At 33.2% G+C, this 24,595-nt stretch overlaps 1 protein-coding gene across 8 annotated transcripts in view; it reads right to left on the bottom strand.

Annotated features, from left to right (window-relative positions):
* The window catches only part of BLTP1 (bridge-like lipid transfer protein family member 1), a 202,650-nt gene that overhangs the window by 58,578 nt on the left and 119,477 nt on the right, over window positions 1-24,595 (bottom strand). For 7 of the 8 annotated variants that reach the window (XM_057546655.1, XM_057546660.1, XM_057546659.1 and 4 more), the window contains 9 exons: window positions 23,163-23,338; window positions 17,219-17,925; window positions 16,545-16,790; window positions 15,950-16,043; window positions 13,927-13,977; window positions 9,817-10,023; window positions 8,111-8,349; window positions 3,414-3,658; window positions 1,185-1,290 (listed from right to left, as the gene is read on the bottom strand). In XM_057546655.1, coding sequence (XP_057402638.1) covers window positions 1,185-1,290; window positions 3,414-3,658; window positions 8,111-8,349; window positions 9,817-10,023; window positions 13,927-13,977; window positions 15,950-16,043; window positions 16,545-16,790; window positions 17,219-17,925; window positions 23,163-23,338 — 2,071 coding nt within the window. The remainder of the gene's footprint in view (window positions 1-1,184; window positions 1,291-3,413; window positions 3,659-8,110; window positions 8,350-9,816; window positions 10,024-13,926; window positions 13,978-15,949; window positions 16,044-16,544; window positions 16,791-17,218; window positions 17,926-23,162; window positions 23,339-24,595) is intronic. The other variant, XM_057546658.1, reaches the window with a different exon arrangement.

The following is a 24,595-nucleotide window of genomic DNA, read 5'->3' as shown; positions in this document are numbered from 1 at the left end:
TTCTGCTATGTATTCATCCCTCCCTTAATGGTTTGTATTCAACCATTTTTAGAAAAATTCCAAGACTACCAATTGATCTGATTTTTATATTAACTTGTAAAATTCTATAGCTCTGCTAGGCTTCTTCAATGTGATCATTAAGTAGCTTCCTGACCTCAGATACAACCAGAACCAACCCATGAGAACGAGGAAAATCTCTTGCTCACACAGCTGCTACATAATTTAATTTCCTAATCCATGTTCTGTCCTCCTTCAGGGCCTTATCAAATACTGGTCCATAAGCTCTGCCTGAATCTTCTCTACTTCTCCTTTCTTGCCAAATGAGACTTCACTTGTGAGGTTTTGAATATGACTTCCTCTGTGAAGCCTTTTCTGATTCCTTAGACTACGTTAGTTTCTCCTTTGACACAGACATAGCACCTTCTTCTTGTCATTCAGAGAACTCATCACAATTATAATACACTGTCTAGATACTTAATTTGTAAAATGAATGAATTTATCCATCAACATGGAGGAATCTCCTCTTGATGCCAATTTAGAGATGAGGCTTAACTATTATTTTAACATGATTATATTCATACTGAAATATTCAGCCTCAAGAACTGTTATACAGTCAACTTGTTTTCCACCCTAATGCCTCTTAATACTTTACCTTGTGAATTAAAAATCAATTAATTGTTTAAATCAAACATATATTTCCAGTTAAAATATAAAATAGTGATTAAGAAGCTCACTTATAATCTGATCTTGAGGAATAGCAAAAATATAATAAGGGTTGCTATAGACAATTTATCATGTGGCCAGCATACAGTCACCATCTGATACAGATTAAAATCCAAATCTTAATACTGATCTAAATTTTGTTCCCAAACGATTTAAGATTAGTTTAGTTAACAGACACACACTAAGTTTTTTTTTTTTTTTTTTTGGAAGGGAAGCATAAGGGACCTTTGTTTAATTTATAAATTGTAAATGCATATATCACATATGACAAAAGTAATAAGCAAAAGAATCTGTAGGTGAGAAAGCCATAAAAGGAATGCAGAATTTTTAGGGAGTTACTCAACAATTTCATCTAAATGATAGGATCGATACTCATACCACTGCTACATGGACCATCATATAACCAATGAGAATAAAAACCTGCTGTATGTTCTGCACTATAAGGTATCAAATCATCTTACCAGAAACTTTTTGTATTACTTCATTAACTTCCTTCATGAACACTTTCTGTACAAATACCAAGTGGTTTAGAAGATCAGTTGTAAGATTATGTTCAAAGGAACCAACCTGCCAAACAAAATCAGAATATTAGATTAACATACTGACTATATTAGTTTAAAATACATCTCACATAAATCATCCCAAACTCTGAGGAAAAACAATTATCTACATGCTATTTGAAATTAAAATACTGAAGAAGGGTTAAAGATACTCAGATTCCCCAATACTCTACTGGCCTGACATTGTTATGAGCCATTCCCCCCATATTTTAAAATAACAGTAGCCAATAAGGTATGAGAAATCTTTTGAAAATGAATGAAAATTATACTCTATGTAACTTGCTAATTGCAAAATTGAAATTTTATGTAGAGTAATATTTATTTTTAATGACCACTGTTGTAGAGTTAGAAAGATGGACCAGTATAAGTGAAAGTAAATGCATTTACTCATTCAAATATTTATTGACCATCTGCATTAGGTGCTAAAGATACAGCTGTGAATAAAAATAACAAAATTATGGCTCTCATGAAGCTACATTTGAGCAAATTAGCAAATCAGATATACTAAAGTCAGCTTTACTATAATACATGTCCCATGATTAGTATAAAGCCCAAAATTTCTGGCAAGAATTAGTTAATAAACAGATTAAATAGAAAGCCGGCCCTAACTGGAGATGAGTTTTGTAGTAACGATGAATTGAAACATCCTTATGAGTAAGGCAAATGCCTCAACATTTGTCACTTTGATAGTGTCCATATTTTGATCAAAAGTTAACAGCAAAAGAGATGTAGCAGTCTTTTCTTAGGTGAGAAGTCACATAAAGTCTAAGTTTCACTGGGCACTTTTATTTTATATATAGTAGTATCAAATGGGCAAAGATGATTTTCACATGTGTCTATTTTAGGCCATAGTTAAATGGGCAACTCTCAGAGAGATGCAACTTTAGATTCTTTCAAATATTTGTAATTAACTGCATTCTTAGTAAATCTGGGATGGTGTTCTGCACCAATTACAAACTTTATAGCTTTATAATAGCTAATATTAGTAAGGAACTATGCAATATACTGCATTTGATTTGTTTTATTTTCTGTCAAATGAAGCATTAATAATAGTATTGCTAACTACAGTCTGGGACACTTATTTTTCAGAGTAGAAAGCACAAATGAAATATGCTTTATAATCCACCTTTTAGTAAATAAATATTTGACTTCTAGCATCTTGTACACGAGAAGTTCTAGGACAGAGTCTAAAGAAGGTAAACCAGACTTAAATATATCCTACTTAGCTGTAATATTTCTAGAAAGACGCCAAAGAGCATTCGTATAGATCCTTCAGATTCTAGAGAATAAAATTTATAAAACAAATAGTTGGCAAATTGATTTTTGATAAGGTTGCAACTGCTTCTGACAAACTGACAAAGCAAGCCGAGGGACGAGCACACTGTGTGACTCCTACATCTCTCATTTGATAGTTGCGAGACTTAGGGAAAGTTACTTAATCTCTCTACATTTGATTTTCTACTATAACAAATTAGGATGATAACAAATGGCCTACTTACCACAAATCAAATGAAAACATATCCAAATGCTTTTTAAACTTGTGATAATTGTACAGATATAAAGGGAAAAAATAATGATGGAATCATGTATGCTGGCTTTCAAATTCCCTTAGTAAAGAAACTAGTCTGTGAATCTGCCTGTAATTATTTTATCTCTGTATGACCTTTATATTGTTAATAAGTATGTATACCTGGATGAATCATGTAACCTCTCTAATGGCTCAGTTTCTTTACTTGTAAAATGAGAATAAAATATCTACCTCAAAGGATTGATTTAAGGATTGTACAAGTCAATGAATATGAAGCACCTGACAAATGTTAGATACCCTTAGCGTTTTTATAGTCAAATGAATCATGAAAATATTGTAGAGATACATGTGAAACCCAATATAATAAATATGAATTCAAAGATGATTAAAACAAGAAAAAAAAGCATGTTTAAATAAAACTATAAGGAGAGAGACACAAACACATACACATGTGTACGTACACACACACACACCAAATACAGTACAAAATTCTGTAGGAATAAATGATTTGATGATTTTTTGGATCACTACATACTTTGGTACACCTAAAGTCTGAAGGCTGCTAAATTACAAAGAGTAAGATAATTAAAAAGTGAACTTACTTCTGCCACACAACGTAGATAATTTCCCTGTAAATAGTACCCTTGTTTAGAAGGCAGTTCATCTATACTCCACACCTGGTCTGAATAACTATCATGCTCTTCCATTATATATTTCCCTGACATAGTAACAGGAGGAAGGTTAAGACTGGCAGAAGGAGGAATGGTTGACATATCGGTGGCAGAAACTTTTGAAGTAAAACGTAATCTGTGATTTGGCAGCTCAAACGTAAACCTGGTCTGTGCACCTGTAAGAAATAAGGAATGTTACTGTTTGTTGTTCAGGTGCTCATTCACTCATTCATTCTCATTCCTTACTTTGTTCAATAAATAGTGTCTATAAAAAAAAGTATGCATTTTCCAAACCTATGTTGAAAGATATGAGAAGGATATTTTAAATTTGCTTATAAAATATTTCCCATCTTTAAATATATGTATGGTTACTATAAAGCATCAGCCAGTATTATTAAGCCAGCAAATATCATTTATTAAGCCTACTAGGTGCCCAGCATTGTGTTAGGTGCTAGAGAAACACCTGTAAATGTTCTCTTTATTTCACATAAGGTAGAAAAGAAATTGCCTTTATTATGAAAGAGTTAAAACAAGAGAAATTAAAGTGCAAAACAAAACAAAACAACAGCAATCCACACAGTGTTTTATTCAGAGAGAATAGTTAGCAGTTGATAACTTGCCTCTTGATCCTGACTCAGTATGGAAGGAAACAGTGAAATTGTCAAATCAACTAAATTATACTCAATGAAAACATTCGTCAAGTATAAAATTTTACAAACACACGTATCTTTGACCTTAACAATAATAATGGGACCATATTCCAAATAAGAATATGGTATGAGTTTTAGTTTACTGTTGGTTCTAAACACTTAAATCAACAATTTGGCATGTAGTTGTTCAAACAATTATAAATACACAACCTGTACTATTTACTCAGGCCATATTTCTCCAACTATTTATTGAGGGCATTAAGGCATAGCAGAAACCTTGTTAAAATCAAGATCTATTATTGCCTATTACATATACTGTCTAATGTATATGTGCATGTTCCTTTCCAACCAATCAAATCTACTGATACTGTTCTGTACATAAGCAATTCTCTCCACTCAAACATTAAACAGCCTATTTTGCCTACATTTAAAATTTATTATATATTCCTAGTATTCTCAATTGTGCCAGAAATAATTCTCTTTCTTCCACATACTAATTAAAGGTCACCTCCTATATGTCACATTCACTATATTCACTCACTATACAGTAACGTTTATACTTGGAATGAGTTATCCATAAACAGAAACACGCTGTCTCACCAACTGGTGCAACTGTGAAAGGCCAGATAGGTCACAACTGCTCTGATCTCCACTTACTCACCACTCCAGCCAGGCAGAGTCATTGACTATGGCTTGCAGGCTGCAAGGGGTGCGGGCTGACCTTCACAGTAGCTACCACTACTATTACTACCAACAACATCACCAAATAAAAACACAGACTGAAATAATACTAGGCCTCAGGTCATCCCTTATCACTAGTATAGCCTTTTTTTTTTTCTACTGTTTTTGTCCCTTTCCTTTATTGCAAGAAGAATTATGGGTTGTTATCTGACTGGATATTTGGCAATATGTTTTCTTTGCTCCTAAATATTCATATCTTCCTAGTTCTAAACTGACTATTCGGCTTTTGATTTGCTGCTTCTGTTGACTCTTCTATTGCATGGATGCCCTGAATAAACAGACAAGAAGAGCCATTTAGCCCAATACCTGAAGGCCCAACACTTCTGACTCTGCCAAATATAGAAATTCACTTTAAAGTGCTTCTGTTTCTGATAAGAAAAGATGTTCAGAAAAATCCCTCTCAATAAAGAAAGCCTAAAATGCTAGAGGGCAGAAATAAATACATACACATACATACAAAAATACATACATGTATGTATGTATTCACATATATGTATACGTGTTTTTTTTAATTATTAATGTAATTTATCATGTTAATAGAATAAAGGAGAAAAAATATTTTAATTTCAACAGATGCAGAAAAAAGTATCCAATAATAAGTATTCGCCAATCATTCATAGGAACTCTTAGCACACTAGGAGTAAAAGTAACTTATCTTGACTTGATAAAAATAACCCAGCAAAAACCTACAGCAAACATCATATTCACTGGTGAAATATTAATTCCCTTAAAAAATGTGAGTAAAACAAGGATGCCAACAGTACCCCTTTTACTGAACTTGGTAGTAGAGACACAGTAAGATAAGAAAAATAAAAAGGCATAAAGACTGGATAGGAAGAAACAAAAGTATTATTTGCACATGGTATGAATATCTACTTAGGAAACTCCACAGAATCTTATTAGCAATAATAAAATAGTTTAATATGGTTGCTGAGTATAAGATTAACATAAAAGGATCAAGCGCATTTGTACATACCACCACTAGTTTAAAATGCTATTTATAAAATATACCATTTGTAATAACAACAATAACATAAGGTGCCTAGGTATCTAAGTAAATAAACATATCTTGCAACAGATACACTAAAACCTTAAGTTGAAAAATTTTAAACTTTATAGAAAAACATTGAAGAAGACCTAAAGAAACAGAGAGATAGACATATGCAGGAATAAGAAGGTTAAATACTATGTCAGTTCTCAATATCAATCAATATTTTTAATTCTTCCCCAAGTAAATCTATATATTCAACTCAATTTCTATAAAAATCCAAACAGGCTTTTTCAGGGAACTTGGCAAACTGATTCTAAAATATATCTGAAGGAGCAAATAAACAAAAATAACCAGGACAACTTCTAAAAAAAGGAAAAGTCAAGTATCAGTATGACACTGGTGCAAACAGGCCACTGAGGCACAATAGAGAGCTCTGAAATAGACCTCCATATACATAAACACTTAATAGATGATAAAGTTGTGTTATCTATCACTGAGAAGAGAACAGATTAGTCAAAAAATGATGCTGAGATAATTGGTTATGCATACTACTCCATACCAAACTGAAGAAAAAAACAGTCAATTCCTTACAGATTAGGAACTTAAATGTGAAAAGCAAAACTTCAAAATGTTTAACAGCAAATATGATAGAATCTTCTCATGATCCTGGGAACAGAAGGATATAAAAATTTATATTTTTATGTCTTCTTCAAAACATAAAATACACAATAAAACAAGAAAATATTAATTCAATTACATTAAAATTAAGAGTATATGTTGATCAAAAGACCAAAAAGTGAAATAAGCCTCTGACTGGGTGACAATATATGTTGAACATATAACATCAAAGGCTTAATATACAAAACATACAAAGAATTTCTGTGAACCAAGAAAAATACAAATGACTCAATGGTCAAATGGGCAGAAAACAAACAAGAACCATCAAGAGGTGCTTCATATAAGAAAACATATAAGGACCCCTTAATCATATTTAAAAATTCAGCTCCATTAATAACTACAGAAACATAAATTAAACCTACAATGAGATACCGTTCCACATTTACCAGACAAGCAATAATTTTAAAGTCGATAATACCAAGTGTTGGCAAGGATGCAGAACAGTGGGAACTCCAGTCTAATACTGATGGGAGGGTAAAAACTGGTGGACACAAGCACTAAGGAAAACAGTTTTATATTTCCTAGTAAAGTTGAAGATGCATTTACCCTATAATCTAGCTGTATCACTCCTAAGTAAATATCCTTGAGAAACTCTTGCACATATGTACCAGAAGATGTGTATGAGAACAAAGGTAATAGCAAAAAATAGAATGAGGCAAAGGTCCATCAATAGCAGAATAGATAAATAAATTGTGATAAAATCACTTAACGGACTCCTATATTTCACTGAAAAATGAATGAACCAAAGGTACATGGATGAATATAAATAAATCAAAGAAAATGTGCAACAAAAAAATTCCAAGTAAAAATATACATTAGTGGGACTCCATATGAATAAAGTTTAAAACAGGCTACAACAAAATTGGTCATTTATGAGTATATGTCTATGTAATAAAACTATAAAGAAAAGCAAAGGAGTGGATAACACAAAATTCATGATAGTGATTATTAACCAAGCACTCATGGGGACTATTATCTGGTAGTAATAATATTCATTGAAGGAGCCTTCAAAGTACTGGTAATGTTTTAATTCTTAAGATGTGTAATCGGTGGGTGAGTTTACAGTTCTATAAACTGTGTGAATGTAACTGACATACTTTTGTATACATGATACATTTCAGAATAAAAATACAACAGCAAAGTGCTTTTGGAGAGGATATATAAGGATCACAAAATCTTTTAAAAATAGCTATTATGAAGAAGTCAAATAACCTCTGATTTAAGCTAAATGTACTCAACGTGAAAATAAACCAAGTTATTCAGGCTATAAGAACCTAACAATGTAGAAATGTATTCAACTTAAGTTTAAGTTGGAAATGGTTTCTAAAGAGTGGATAACTCTAAAGAGTTCAAATGAAAGCAGGGTCCATGCTGGTCATTCAAGGAAGTGTATTGCTGTTTTTACTTGACTGAATGAAGAACATCATTAATGAAATTTAAAAGTGTTTTGATTAAAATTATTTAAATTTTCATAAAAAATCTATAAAACTAAATTTGTTTCACCAAAATATTACTAATTTCTTAAACCAGTCATAAATTTTAAGAATGAATTCAAACTTCAATGTTACCTGTCATTCCATGACTTCTCATTCTTCCCATCTTGTATTCTGCTTTCAGAGATGGTAAAAGTGCTGCTCCAATGGCTATACCATCTAACATGGTGCTGAATTTAAGGACAATAGGCTTCTTTTCTAAACCTTCTGGTAGCTGAGGAAATTCATTTGTTTCAATAGGAGTCTGATTAACACTTGTTGGGGTTTTTTCAGAAGGTAGGGGGGTTGCAATATCTTCTTTTACAGGCTGTGGGCTATAAAGCAAAAAAAAAAAAAAAGTTTAAAAAAGACAATTAGAACAGCTACTAATAAAATTTAAATTGTATAAAAATAAAAATTGTATAAAATTGGTATTCTCAATGTAAAAGAGCAATAATAAACTATGAACAGATGTTTTCTTTCTAATACCAGATCATATTAAGACTTCCTCAGAACAGCCATTGAAAAATGATCTAGAAAAGTAAACAAGATGAAGTAATAACAATATAAACTGAATGTTACACTGCCAAGGCCAGTCACATCATTAATGTGAAACTGGAGGTTTGTCTGATTCCAAATTCCATGACTTAACCATTATGCACTCTATTGCTGATTGTTAATACTATTACTATTACTAGCACTATTAAAAATAATAACACCAACACCAACAACAGCAATAATTATTTTAGTGCTTACTATGTGCCAGGTACTATTCTTATTGCTTTGTGTATTTTATATAATTTATTTATCTCACAAAACCCTTTGATTAGGTACTGTTATCTCCATTTTACAAATGAAGTATAGCGAGAAAGTGGTGAAATCAGTTTTGAACTCAGTCAATCTGAATCTAGAGTCTTTGTTTTTAACTACTCCACTCCACTACCAATACATTCTAATAAGGAAAAATTCCTTAGGGTATTTTATAACTAAGGCTCATGTACACATTCTGGATTCCATATTCCACTGACAGGAGAAACATGTTTAAATTATTACTACTTAGTCAACCAGACATGAATTAATATTACATCAGAATTAAAGATCTAGATAGGACAACTGGAAAAATCACTGCTTTAAGACACTGTCAAAATACACACTAGTGTTTTTCTACCTTACAGGTTAGGAAAAAGGAAACATAACAAGACAAATTTTTACCTTTTACTTATATTTTTATTAGTTATTCATTAGCTATAGCTTTGGAGACCAGGAAGAAAGCTTGGCAATGCAGACCCAGGGAATAAAGGTTACTGTGCAAAGGTCCCATTTACTGCCTTTTAAAATATTTAAATGGTATATTCAAATCCTGCCTTGAACCATGTACAATAATCTCACATAGAGGTCAGCACAAAACCACGCATGGGACATAAATGGCCACTGCAACTTTATAAATCTATGCACTCACAAATTTCAGTGAGTTCAAAGTAAAGAAATATTGCTACAATCCTAGAATTTGTCAGTTTGCCTTTTATTAGTATCACTTTATAATGTCCACTAATCTCTAGGATCTCTTAAGCTTTACTGATGCAATATGAAAGACTGACAATTGCATTTGTGACATAGTACTTTAATAATATCCAGAATATGATTCCCCCACAATCATGTTTAGCTACTTTCTACCCGCCCCACTATCCATAATAGTCACTACTTAGATGTAACCTTCATGTCTTCCTCCAAACTATTGTTAACACAGCAAAGAATGACATGAAATACTATATAGAATCACAGATCTTGAATAAATAACTTACACTGTAGAAGGTTGTCTGATGAGATCTGAGATCTGCTTAGATAGTTGGTGAGAACTTCGAACCATCATGCTGTGTAAGGTGGCAGGGTGCTGGGGAATGTTGATGCTGATAGCTCCTACTTTGAACACTGCGGCGTTGTTAGTCTTCAACCCCCTCTGGGCACTGTAGAGGGCTTGGGACTTGGCAATACTACATTTCACTACAGTTCTATTAAAAGAGAAGGAGGATCATTAAAATATGGCCAAGTAAAGAGAAATTTTGAAAAAGTATTTTGAGAGCAAGACAAATGTTTTTAAATCATTCAATGAAGTAAATTACAAGATTTTTCATGCATTTAAATCACACTAAAGAAATAATGTTTTCTAAAAATATGGACATACATTTTATACTGTTTGTACTGAATATTATTCTGTTTAATAAAGAGTTTACAGAAGAATGTATGTATGTGCTTACGTGAAAAGAGAATACACTGACATATTACACATATACAACACACAAAATCCCATTTTGATTTTTTTCCCCATTCAGAACTCCGTTTTTCTTCAACTTATTTTAGGCATCTGTACGACCACTAAGAAAATATACACAGTGAAAATTAAAAGAAAAAAAACCCACTTCTTTTACTTCTTAAAATCTAATCAGCCAAAGAAATTAATCTAACAATCATCTAATATGTTAAAAGAAATTAATGAGAAGGAAGAAATTTAACTTGCATTTTCCATTTTTTATTTTCAGTGAGTAGCAAAGAAATGATAGAAGTCCAATTCATAATGAGTAACTACTACTTAATTAAAAATTGGTAAGCTTTGCTGGTACAGATATAAAATAGAAATACTGTCTTTCTTGATATCTTGTTCTTTCTTTCCAGTACCTAGAACAGTGCTTTGAACATGGTGGACACTCACTGAATTTTGTGAAATGAATGAGCAGAAAGAAGTACAGCAGAAGAATGACTCAACACAACTGTGGAATTCCACAGATATCATGTGATAAATCATGTATGTAAAAGCCATGATGAAGCAGTCTTGACACACACAGTGGAAATGAACTGTGGTCAATGAACTGCACCACTAAAGGCCCAGTAGTAAAAGGAAAGCTTTTAACATATATGTTATCTTTCAAATGAGCAAAGAATGCTTGACAACAGATTTAGCAAAACACACAAAATGCAAATTTCATATTAACTACATGTCAGTTCACACACATTTATCTCTACTTAGGCTACAGAGGATTCACCGAGAATTTATTTACAGTCTCAAGGACCTAAGGAATCATCCATTTATTACATTTAACTTCTATTAGAATAAACCTTGAGACGCATAACAATGGTTCTATTAGAAGTTTTGATTATTTACAGATAGTGAAATCCAGGTATTATACAAAATTCAAAAATGATTACTAGAGAACTATATTTGCTTTCTTCTTCAAAGGAAACTATTTCTCAAAGACTATCACTGACTAGAAAAAGAAAAAAGTAATCTATGGAATTGTTCTAGCTAGCATGAGTATAGATTCTAGGATGCTGACTAGTTACTGAATTTTGAATCTTAACTATTTTAATAAATAAAGCTACTATTTATCATCAATGAGATTCCATTTTAAATTCAATTTCAACATGAGCCAGAACACTCAGGTGGTGCTAAAATGCAAAGGGCTTTCTAGTTGTGAACAGTATTCACCTACTGAATGAAACTAAGCATACATTTACAAAGAAGTCTTGTTATCATGACAGTCAAGAAGTTCTACACCTATCTTACTATTTTACCTTTATAATCTATAGAAGTCTGCTTAAATATTACTTGTGATTATATAAGCATATACACAACCCTTGATTTTCAATTATACACCAAATGTCAGAATAGAAAGCTATGGGGCTGACTGCTCTCCTACTGTAGATCCTACTGTGGTATTTCCGGTGGAAATTTTGATGTTAAGGACTTCAGGGGCTCTGTGTTGCCCCACTCCAGAGGGCACCGTCACACTGTAGGCTATGTAAATGATGCCCACGACTACAGCGTGAGTAATGTTCCTTGGAGCTCGACAACAGGATAGTCCTACACTGATCAAACTGAAACAGACACTGTAGAGGATGTCTGATTAACTCTTGTCAAACTGTACATGTTAAAGATGTGAGGAGACCCAGAATGAGGAATTAAACAATTTACAAGCTGCCAATATGAATTATCTATTCATAATTTATCTATTCATAAATTATCTATTCATAATTTCAGATTTATCTATTCATAATTATCTATTCATATATTATCTACTTTAGTTCTTAAAAGAGCTGTCACTTAATCTAGATCAAAAAACATGTAGTATACATAAGACTTTTACACAGGAAAGAAGTGGCCAAAGTCTTTTTAAAGAGAAGACTATAAGAACTTGTAGCATGCCAGGCATGCCTCATATATGTAAAAAGTTCACAGCAAGCGACCAAGAAGCTTGGTTCAAGAATTCATTGGCAGTGGTGGTAGGGCAGATCCACTGTGAGCCTGTTATAACCACCACAGTGCCTAATCAGGCAAGGACTTTTCCGCATCTTCTTTTTCTTCCTGTGTCCAGGCCACAGGGCCTTTAAAGCAGGCCAGCCATCCTTGTAGTGCCAGTTGAGAGTTTGAGGATTTACTTTGGGGCCTCATTATCGCTACCGTATCTCCACCCCCACCCCACCTCCTTGATCTTGCAGGCCCAGACTTTAAAGGCAGGGAAAGTAGGTAAACTAATTTATGAACCCTGACCCATGCTGCCCGCCTCAGTTCAGTTTTGCCTGGAAATCTCTACAATGTGGACAGAGAGTGCTGGGATCACGTGTAATTCAGTTAACTATTAAAAGTCTTTGGAGCTTCCTTTCCCATTTGGCAATTGTACCTTACGTGTTAACTCTCTCAGCAGGAAGGCCTGAAAAAAGAGGGAGTGGGCCTACAAGTGATATTATGACAGGAACTACCTCTCACTTGCTTACTGTTCCATCTCTGAAACCTAACACAGTGTGCAGGCCATAATATGCAACCTAATAACCTAATTAGTTGAGTGGATAAAGATGTGATCTTCAGCCATTAAATAGCATCCTTTCTAAAATCATACAGTACTGATTTTTTTTTTTATTATACATCCAGAGAACTCAGTGATAAAAAAGAGAGAAACAATAAATCTTCCCTAGCTACTATAACTACTAAAGTGGAATTAGCTATTTTTTCTATACCTGTTATTATTAATGATGATATTAATATGGAAGAGTGGTTTCCAAAAACAATTTTCTAATTTAATATTAGTGCATTTATTCTTTTTTAGTACTTCTAGTTGGCTGATGAAGTGACATAGATCACAGATAATCCCAACAAAGGGATGCTGATTGATGATGTTTTGACTATGGCCTATTATCAATACACAATGAAACAAATCTCACCAGGTATTGATAATCTTACCAGCCTGGAACAAAATATGCAGATTCATCTATTTATTCAGCATACTGAAATTTTATAGAAAAGGTTGAAAGAAAAAATCAGTCCTAAGTAACATACTAAATTGTCATGGTGGTAAGACTCATGTGACAAGTATTTAAATATATCACTACCACAAAATATCAGATATACACAGGCCAAATCAAGCTGGTCAAAATACAAAAGGATACACAGTAAAAGCCATACATAAAAGCTGACAACAGAGCAGTGAACTCTCTCCATCTTAAAGACAGAATTATTATAAGGTTGAGCAATGTAGATATTTTCATATATTAGTGTTTTAATAATTAGTTTTGCAAATTTGTGAAAACTCATTTGCAAAGTTAAAAATTTTAGCTTCTATTATCACATCAAATGTTAACAAGGGTTTGTAACAGGTCTTCAAAAAGCACAAAGCAACACACAACTACAGTGTTACAATCTTTCAACAATAAAACAAGGTATGAATTACCAAAAAGGTAGTCCTTACCTGTGTATTTTCCTTGAAAATCAGTAAACTTTAATCTATAAAAGGATCTATATTAAAGCTACAAAATAATAACTACATACTTTTACAGCCATGCAGATAATCTAAATATTTTATCTTTAAAACTATTCAATACTATGTTAATCACAAAGTCCATGAAAAAGAATAATAATGACATACAGAAACTCTTGTTTGGCTGTGCTTGTAGGAGATGTAGGAAAATCCTCCAGTCTACAGATGAAGATTCAAGAGAAAGCAGGAAAACAAAAAGGAAGCAAATAAACATTCATGCGTAAATTAGTGACAATATGAGCAATCATTTGGAAAGCTTTTATTTCCCATTTTTAAAATTTTCAAGAAACTTTTCAACTAATTTTTAAAAGTTCCATTTCCTTTTAATTGAAACTGGAAGTGAAAAGCCAAAGAATAAATCCAGAAAGTCTAAACACTACTAGAGTTTGGCAGTGAGTAATTAATAACTTATTTTTTTAATGAAAAAGTTAAGGGATCTTGGCTTGAGATTTTTTTAAAGGCAAGAATTATCAACTAATACTTTTTTAAAAAAATCAATTTTATAAATACGTTTTGCAAATTTAGAGACTATTTGAAGCCCTTCTCTTAAGAGATAATAGATAATGGAGATAAGAGGTTCAAGAGGATAGAGTAAATAAAACCCACGAGACATCTAAAGAAATTTGTTGTACTTCTGAATAGGTCAAAGTGACCATGATACTTTAAATTTAGACTCAACAAAGGAATCATGAAACCCAAGGTCTGTGGTGACTTCCTGCAGTGGCATCATAGTGAGGTAGAAGGCGCAGAGGTTCAGGCATCTCTTCTTACTGACTGTATGACTTTAAGCATTTTAGGAAAACACTTTGATATTTCTGAATCTCGATTTATTGTTCTGTAAAGTGGGGATAAAACATCCCAGTTAACAGGACTGTGGTGAGGACTAAATAAAATAATGTATAGGAGGCTCCTGGTCCATGATAGATAACTCCTTTAGATTGTAATTATTACATAATAATACCCTCCTCCCATACTGAATGATCAGAAAAGATCTTGTCTCACAACTACTGGAATTTCCTGGTCTTTAGAAAGACTGCTTAGGAAATGTGATCTGGACCATTTAGGCAGCTATAATGAAATATACTCTTTGGTTCTAGATATACAGGTCCAAACTGCCTCAGCAAGACTTAGACGTCCATTTCATCCATCCATTTTATGTTTCCCAAGATAGTCATCACATTACCCATGTTTGAAATGTTATGAATAGACCTGTAATGAGTCAAATTACAACTAATATTTAATATTTATAACATTGAACCAAATCCTCTATTTAGTCAGTATTTAGCATGATGGATGCTTTAAGGGACAACAGTAGGACATTAACTAGTTATAATATTAAGAATGAGCAAATCCTCAAAATCTGACCTAAATTATCAAAATACATTTTGTAGTTATAGCATAAAAGTGCTCCACTGAAAGGAAGTTAGGAATGAAGTGCTATACTCCCAAGTGTATGAGCAAAGTCAACGGTTAAATGTATTGACAACCAAATAGTGATCTAAATATCATGTATAAAGGTAATCATTACCAGAACAATTTTGGACAGATCCACAAATAGAACATATAAAGAAAAGGTGAGAGCAAAGAGTCAGATGAAAAGTAATATGGAATGGTATACTCACTACAGAAAGCTTACCTATACTATTTGAAGGGTCTCATAGGCTTTATTGTTAAATTCTTTAAATGAAAAAATGGCAAGATAAAGTTTGGAAACCCAGCATGAATATGGGTAATGATTAGTTAGAATAAAATCAAGAGACAGTCTATATTCTCTGACTATAATTTTGTTTTAAATACTTAACTATTTGAATTACGTGAGCTTTTGCATCTCATATGTTTAACTGAAATTTGCACTGTAATCATTTTTCCTGTCACACAATCTTAAAATGTCCCGGGAGTCAGTTTTTTAGGGTGGAGGGGTGGCAGTAGTCCAATTTTAGAAAAGGAATAAATAAGTTTTCTGAGAACATTTCATTTGTGATGTTCTTAGTGACAGAATCACAGTGTCTGGCAACATTAAGTATATAAATCTCAAAACGTAGTAGGTACGGGATTCATCCAATGAATTTTAAGTTTCCTGTAAAACTATAACAAACAAGTTTAAGAGAATAGTAAAAAAAAACACACTTACTGTATATTTGGTGTAATCCCTTCAAGCAGCACAATATTGACCCCACCAATATGAGCCGTGGCACATGTCTCAGTCATCTTTTGATGTAAAACATCTTAAAATGTGAAAAAAAAAAAGTGTATGAATTCTGGAGAGTTGCACTTCATATTAAAATGTCATTTTATTCATAATACGTTCAATGACAAAAGATAACTTTAAAGGTACAATGAAATTTAAACTATCTCCAAATGACTTTTTAAAAAAATTTCCTTGAAGATTTTTATTTCTATGCATTCACATATACATATGTATTATACGTCAAAACTGGAGTGAGGCTAAATATGTAGTTTAACATGCCATTCATGCACTCAAGAGCCTAATGACATTAAATAGCCTAAGGACATTTTAAATCTCAGAAGTAAAACTTGGCACAGAATACTTACAAGATTTTTTAAAACGTTAAGAATAAGAAAAAGAAACTATATACACGAGCACTCTTGACTCGTATAAACGGGAAGTTCCATTCTCTGAAGAAAAACTGCCAAGTAGGAATTTGTGAGACATGGCACTGGCTTTCTTCAGAAAAGAGGCGCCCCGGGGTTAGAATGTCACCTGCCTTTCATTTTTTCCTTCAGTGTGAAACTGCCGTGGATCCTCTTCAGCTCTGACTCCATGGTTAGCCCGCCAATGTCCGCCTCCAGGTGCGTGCGGCTCACCATGCCAACCCCAAACACGATCAGAGTGACGTGCTGGGGCTCAGCAGCTGCCACGCTGCGCTTCCTCTGCGTCCTAGTCAGGCTGTTCCTGTCTTGTTCATTCTCAAACACTACTTTACACGTTGGCTCTGTAGGGCTCCGGACTCCTTTAAGTGAACAGAAATACGTAGGTCTAGACGTGAAAACTGCAAAATGGAAGGACATCAACTGACCTTTCTTTCCTGCACGTTCCAAACTGGCCCTCTTTGTCCTCTTCCCCACCAAAATGATTTCTTAAATTTTTCAACGTTTTCCCATGGTCATATTTGAAAATAAATAGTACAGTCAGGTGTTTGAAAGCAGGTCTGTGTGAATTCTTTAGGAGCATACTGTGTAAGGGTTAGGAAGGATGGGAAAAAGGGGTAGCAGAATATCTGATCGCCATCACTATTTTCTCTCCTTGGGCGACTGCCAATTTCTTTGCATTTCAATTATCCAATTATAACATTAAGAAAACATGATGGATAAACTTGTCTTTTTTAGGATTATTGCTATTCTAAACAGAAAATTTTTTAAATATAAAAATATACATTACCTGCTGGTCCAAATGTTTCTGAAGATTTTTCCAGTATTCCTGTTGGATCAGAGATAAGTGAATAGAAGTTAAGCAGTTTATACATATTCTGCCAGCACTCAGCTGAAGGCTCACTTTGCTCTGACACGGTAATCGAGTCAGAGTCATCCATATGGATAGTCATATGATCCACCACGTCTTTTGAACCTTTCCTAGACACCTTTGAAGTTCTTCTTTCAGATCTTCCTAATGAATTTTTGTTTCGAGACTCCTTTTTGTTGTTCTCATTGTTGGTCCGTTTGTTCTTTGCATTATTTACTCTATTGCCACCATTAAGACTTCCTCTAGAACTGCGGCTGAAGTCAGATGAGCGAAAATCCCGATGTTTTCTGGTTTTGAAGGTAGGCGTTGGAGAAGCGGATCCAGCTGTATATCTGCTAAGTTTAATGTCAGTCTGAGTCGCTTTGATGTCATCTATCATCGTACTAAATTGATGAATAAGACGAACTAAAGCCATATCTACATGCTGGCTTATTGACTGACAGGAAATAGTAAAGTTGCAGTGAAAGGTATTGTAATAACGCTTGTTGAGATCATGAAAAGAAAGAGCACTGGCAGAGTTCTGAGGGGTGCACACAGACTTTTCCATTACAACAGCGCTGATGCTAAAGGTTTCCAACATCAATGCTGGTTTGAACTCAAGTGGAGGAAGATTCACATGGCCTTGCCTAAAAATGTGGAAAAAAATGAAAAAAGAAAATGACAAGGTTTTATTTCTTTTTTCCCAGAACCACACAATCTTTATTAACTTGTTAGCAAAATAATCTCCAAGGTGAAGAATAAGCCATTTAAATAATTTTAAGTAAGAGATCAAGTAGAATAAGTTTTTCCAACTTTTTCGTAAGTTGGAAACTGGGCCTTAAGTCTTCCTTCTTGATCTTACTCTATGACTAGTCAAAATCAGACTTAATTAATGCTTTCAGTGAAATGATAAAATAATTTTTCTTGCCATCTGATGGCACACCCCAATGGTATTAGAATTTAAAGTCAATAGTAGGTCAACTAGAACATCTTCCTTAACCATCCTCTACTCTTCTGTTAAATATATGGTTTATATATTTAATTTCATCACATTTTATATATTTTGATTTGCTATTTGAAATGAAACCCTGCTGGCATATTTTGCCAAGTTGAAAGTGCTAAGAAAAGCAACTGAAACAAAAATGAGAAATGCACACAAAAGACTTAAAACCTCTATAAAAGTTATTTTGGCAAATCCCCTGCATATCTAAAAATTTTCAGGTAGAAATATTATAGACAATTTTAATATTAAAAAGTCAAAATATCTCAGATTTTCATAAATCAACTACTAATAACAATACACCTCAAGCACCAAAATTTTAAAAAGATATTTTTCCCCTCTTCTTTCATGTAAAATATGAATGTGTAGTCATATAGGTTAAATTAAACATAGGTTTTTTTTCTATTGGGAAAAAAAACCCTCCAAGATTCTTTGATATTTTCAATTTGACTTAAAGAATTTATAATTAGAGACTAATAATTCCTTAATGAATACTAGTATTTCTTATTTAATAAGAAAAATTCCACTCTGTGGTATAATTCAAGAAAATGTACAAGCTTAGAGTAAGCCTATAATCGATGCTAAGTGTGCAATCAGAGAAGGAAAAATTAGATTTTGAGAATTAGAAGATATAGAAGAGAGACTCAAAAGAGATTAAAATAATCCACAACTGCAAAGACAAGAACTGAAAACATGTAAGCGAGGCAAAAACGTCTTAAAGAGAGGAGATTCAAGTAAAAGGGGGAAGAAATCTAGCTACATAATGAAGCAGTCATTTAAGGCAAAAGCAGCCACATGGGTAAAGTTAAAATTAAATATTTATTAAGCCCCTAACATGGTCAACTATCTTGATTGGAGACAGCAAAGATATAAGGAAACCAATATTTATGAGGACATACTACATGCCAGGACTTATGCTAAATGATTTAATAACTGTTCTGGCTTTATGGTCTAGGAGAGTTATACATGTTTATACAAGAAACTGTAACCCAATAGTAAGGTACAATAATTAGTAGAATGAACAATGTGCTACAAAAAAGCCCAGACAAGACTAAAATTAATGACCAGGAAAAGTGTACTGTGACAAAAGTTTCCTAATAAATAAGATCTAAGGTGGAGTTACAGGAGATCTGAGAAATAAAAGCTAACCATGGTATAGTAATAAGAATGTAGAGCACTCAGAGGTGGTGTGATAGTAGAAAAATTAAAAGGAATGTTAGGTTCGGCTAGACTAAAGACAGTAAGTTCAAAGTCACTCAAAGAATTTGTCTGGGAACATAAGAAGGGAAGTGTGGTCAGATGAAGGTCTGGTCTGTAGAAGTATTATATGGCATTTAGCAGGCCAATAAGTAGGCTGTAAATATAATCTAATATATATAATCATATTATATATAATTATGCATAACCTAATTATATCAATGATGATACATATACTATATGTGTGTATACACATTTTTATATATACACATATTTTTACATATTAATATATACTTATATGTATGCATATATTTACATGAAAGTAGGCTACTGCAAATAGAAATACAAATTTAACTCAGGACTTTAAACTCTAGTCCAGGAATGTAAGCAGATATTAATGTTTTGGTGTCTGGATTTGATGATTCCAATGTGAATGGATGCAATTACCATGGTTTATAGTTAAATAACACCAGACCCCAACAACACGGTTCAAATTTTAACTAAAATTTACTGCATAAAGTATAAACTTGCTGCTAGCTCTTCAGTCCACAAATCACTACATAAATAATAGACGTACATCATGATCACTGACCAACCACATCACTCTGTCAAAGTCTGTCAGTGATTGGTCAGTGCACATTTGTTTTTCATTTCATGCACAGACAGTAAAGCATGTAGTTATATTGCCTCCTTGTGATAAACCCACATGACATTTTACAAAAATGGTTAATTAAAAGGGAACTGGACAGCAAAGATGAAAATGAAGCAAAACAAGATTGTGGTGATGAAATTCAATAAAAAGTAAATGGAAAGTTGCAGGGTATAAAATCAACATACAAAAATCTGTTGTTTCTATATGCTTACAATGAGCTAGCAGAAAGAGAAATTAAGAAAACAATCCCATTTACAATCAAAACAAAAATAATAAAATACCTAGGAATACATTTAACCAAGGAGGTAAAAGACCTGTATACCAAAAATCATAAGACACTGTTGAAAGAAACTGAAGACACACATAAATAGCAAGATATTCTGTGATCATGGACTAGAAGAATTAACATTGTTAAAATGCCCATATCACCTAAAGCAATCTACAGATTCAACACAATCCTTATCAAAATCACAAGCACATTTTTCACAGAAAGAGAACAAAAAATGTATATGGAACCACAAAAGACCCTGAATAGCTAAAGCAATCCTGAGGAAAAAAAAACAAAGCTGGAGGTATCATGCGCCCTGATTCTGAACTATATTACAAAGTTAAATTAATCAAAACAGCATGGTATTGGCAGAAAAACATACATAGATCAATGAAACAGAATTGAAAGCCCAGAAATAAATCCACACTGGGCAGTCACATGCAAAAAAAGAAAGAAACTAGACCACTGTCTCACACCATACACAAAAATCAACTCAAAATGGATTAAAGATTTGAATGTAAGACCTAAAATCAGAAAACTCCTGAAAGAAAACTTAAGCACTATGCTTTCTGATATTGGTCTTTGCAAGACTTTTCTGATATGCCTCCTCAGGCAAGGGAAACAAAAGTAAAAATAAACAAATGGAACTACATCTAAATGAAAAGCTTCTGCACAGGAAAGGAAGCCATCAACAAAAGGAAAAGACAACCTACTGAATGGGAGAAGATACTTGCAAATGGTATATCTGATAAGGGGTTAATATCCAAAAAATACGTAAAGAGCTCATATAACTCAATAATTTAAAAAATGATTAAAAATGGGCAGAGTATCTAAATAGATATTTTTCCAGAGAAGACATATAGATGGCCAGCAGGCGTATGAAAAGATTTTCAACATCACTAATTATTAGAGAAATACAAATCAAAACCATGATGAGATATCACCTCATGTCTGTTAGAAGAGCTATCATCAAAAAGTAAGAAATAACAAGTGTAGGCAAGGATGTGGAGAAAGGGAATCTTCATACACTGTTGGTGGGAATATAAACTGGTGTACCACTATTGAATACAGTATAGAAATTCCTCCAAAAATTAAGATTAGAACTACCTTATGATCCAGCTTTCCTACTTCTGGGTATTTATCCAAATAATACAAAAACACTAATTCTAAAAAATATATTCACCCCTATATTCATCATGGCATTATTTACAATAGCCAAGATATGAAAACAACCTAAGTGCCCATCAATGGATGAATGGATGAAGAAGATATGGTACACACACACACACACACACACACACACACAGAATACTACTCAGCATAAAAAAAGATGAAATCTTGCTGTCTGCAGCAACATGGATGGAACTTGAGAGCATTATGCTAAGTGAGATAAGTCAAACAGAAAGACATACTGTATGATTTCACTTACATGTGGAATACAAAAAACAAATAATAAAATAAATAAAACAAACCAAACAAAAACAAACACCCAGATACAGAGAACAGAGTAGTGGTTACCAGAGGGGAAGGGGCTCAGGTAAGGGAGGGGAGAGCAAAATGGGTAAAGGAGATCAAACGCATGCTAACAAAAGGAAACTAAACGTTTGGCAGCAAGCATGCTGTAGTGCATAGAGAAGTAGAAATGTAATGTTGTACATGTGAAACTTATATAATGTTATAAATCAATGTTACCTCAATAAAAAATAAAGTTTAAAAAAGTAAATGGAGTTATAGAAGAAAACAACTGAGTATGAAAATGTTGACACTTCCACTGTTCTAGAAACTCTAGATATGCAGCTAGAGGAACTCAGAGAAGGCAAACTTACTAGCATAAAGAGGAAGTGGTCATGGCAAAAAGGATGAAGGTATCCCAGAGAAAGGAATGTGGGCAAAAACCTTTCTAGTAAAAAGAACTAGTGAAGATATTTCATGACACTGAAAGTGCAAAGGTAAAATGTTGGAAACTGCTGAGAATGGCGTATGACATTTGCTAAGGCACAGAAAAGATGCTCATTCTGTGTCGTAAGTTACATGATGATAAGAAGGTAAGGACTATACAAACTACCCTTTGATGAGTTTTTAAGAAAGAAATAAAACACCTTAATTCTCAATGTTTCTAATGTTTTAAACTGTATGTACAAAATATTAGTTTTACTATATTTTTCATTTTCCTATACATTTATAATAAACAGTAAGAGACTTTTTAATATTTTGACAAACATTTTTCCAGGTCACAAAACAAAGGTAATTTTCCCCATTAATCTTTATAATCATCAAGGTCACTTCTGCAGTGTTTCTGCTTGCATGGTCATTGTTAATGGTACCACACTATTGTGAAAACCAAGTCCATACTCTCAGCATGACTTCTACTCTGTTCCTAACAGAATATACTACCTGCTACAAGTCAACTCAGAAAGGAGGTTAGGAATAAGTTCTAATATATAAAATTACAATCCATAAGATCATAAAAATTAAACTACTGCCACAGTAAATAAAATGTATTTATCAACATAAGTGCTTTGGCTGACCCTCAGACATGTACTAACATCTTACAAAAATATGCCTAAAAATAGGCCTCATAACCTACTGATAAAATCAACAGGTTTTTAAGGAAATGTGGCTACTGTTTCTGTTAAATGGAAGTTATCTTCTCATTAGGCTATTAAAATTACTACCGCATCAGCACTGGAAGAAAGCAAAGTTAAAAAAACAGGTATTATAACTTTTGTACAAAATTTTACATAAAAACAATAATAATATAAGACACCTTCTTGCTCTTTTGCCTTTTCTCTCTTTGGCTGTGTCTGAATCCACGATATCTGCTCTAAGGCAGTCCAAAGTTCCTGAAAATGAGAGGTGTTCTCCGAAGTACATTCGGTAGCAGAGAGGCATTGCATCCTGTGACTGGATCCCTGTATGACTCAGAAGAGGTTTGAAAACAACCTAAAAGGCATAACACATTTCTATTACCTCAACTTAACAATTCATCATTTATTGCAGCTTTTTTCTTACACTCTATCTCAGTACATATTATTAACTGTAGTGTGAAGGGGAAAAAAAAGGCCTTGTATAATAAATATAGCTCTAATTTTACTTAAAACTTAACAGTATTTTTGAGCACCTACTATGTGCCACTCATCTTCAAATTAATCATAAGGACAAAGATTCCTTGATCCTACTTAAGTGAAAGTACAAGGTAAATAAAATTGTGAATTAGTTTAAATCATTCTACTTCTTGCTTTTAAAAAAGGCTTGAATATCTACTGTGTTTCCATAACAATCTGCTATAAAAGGTTCACAAAAGAGTCTATCAATTTGCTGTGTTAATATAAAAACATTTCATATGTTATATTTTTAATATCTGGTCTATTTTTAAGTGGTATCACTTGGTTGCAAAATAACATTTTCTGACAAAGAACTTCCTTTACATTTTAAGTATCATATATGCTATGGAAATATTAATACACCACTCTGGTTAAATCTCTAGTTAACTGAACTTCATAGCTACTAAGAGGTAACCCAAATAGAAGCAACTATATGTGTGCAATAGTAGATCACTATAATCTTTCTGACTACTCCTTCTCTGCTGCACGGTTCCTTTTCCTCCTTCCACATCCTAAATATAGATGCTATCTATCCAGTGCTTTCCTTGACCCCCTTCTAACTCTTTCACCGCACACTCTCACTGAGTGATCTTTTCCTGAAGCTTAAAAAATCTATCAAAATGGAGAAATGCCATTTATGCAATGAAACTCAAGTCTGCACTTTCACTTGTCTCTACATCATCTCATTTGTTTGTGCTTGGGAAAACAGGCTACCCTTGTGAAGGCATGAAGGCCTAGAATGAGAGAATTCAAACAATTCACCCCTCACTGGAAACTTAGGGAGTATTTTTCTCTCCCTTGAATATTTGCTTGGCATACGCTTTCTTGGGTTTACTCTTTCTTAGATTTGCTCTTTCATCCTAATGGAAACACTCTTCCCTCTTTAAGGTTCAAACCATCCTCCACCTTTCCTAATCTTTGTTATCTACTTATGCCCCTTAGTTAATCCTGCAAACCCACCAGGTATTTTGGTTCTTTTCTTTTCCATCCCAGTTTATCATCCTGAATGGCTTCTTTGGCCATGCAGATAACTCAACCAATGCTTTAGTTCCAAAGTTATGTGACTTCCTTCCCCCCCCATAATCTTGCCTTAAAC

Source organism: Balaenoptera acutorostrata, chromosome 5 (assembly GCF_949987535.1).
Source record: "Balaenoptera acutorostrata chromosome 5, mBalAcu1.1, whole genome shotgun sequence".
Lineage (NCBI taxonomy): Eukaryota > Metazoa > Chordata > Mammalia > Artiodactyla > Balaenopteridae > Balaenoptera > Balaenoptera acutorostrata.
The sequence above is the reverse complement of the archived record's forward strand: the minus strand, read 5'-3'. Positions and strand labels throughout refer to the sequence as shown.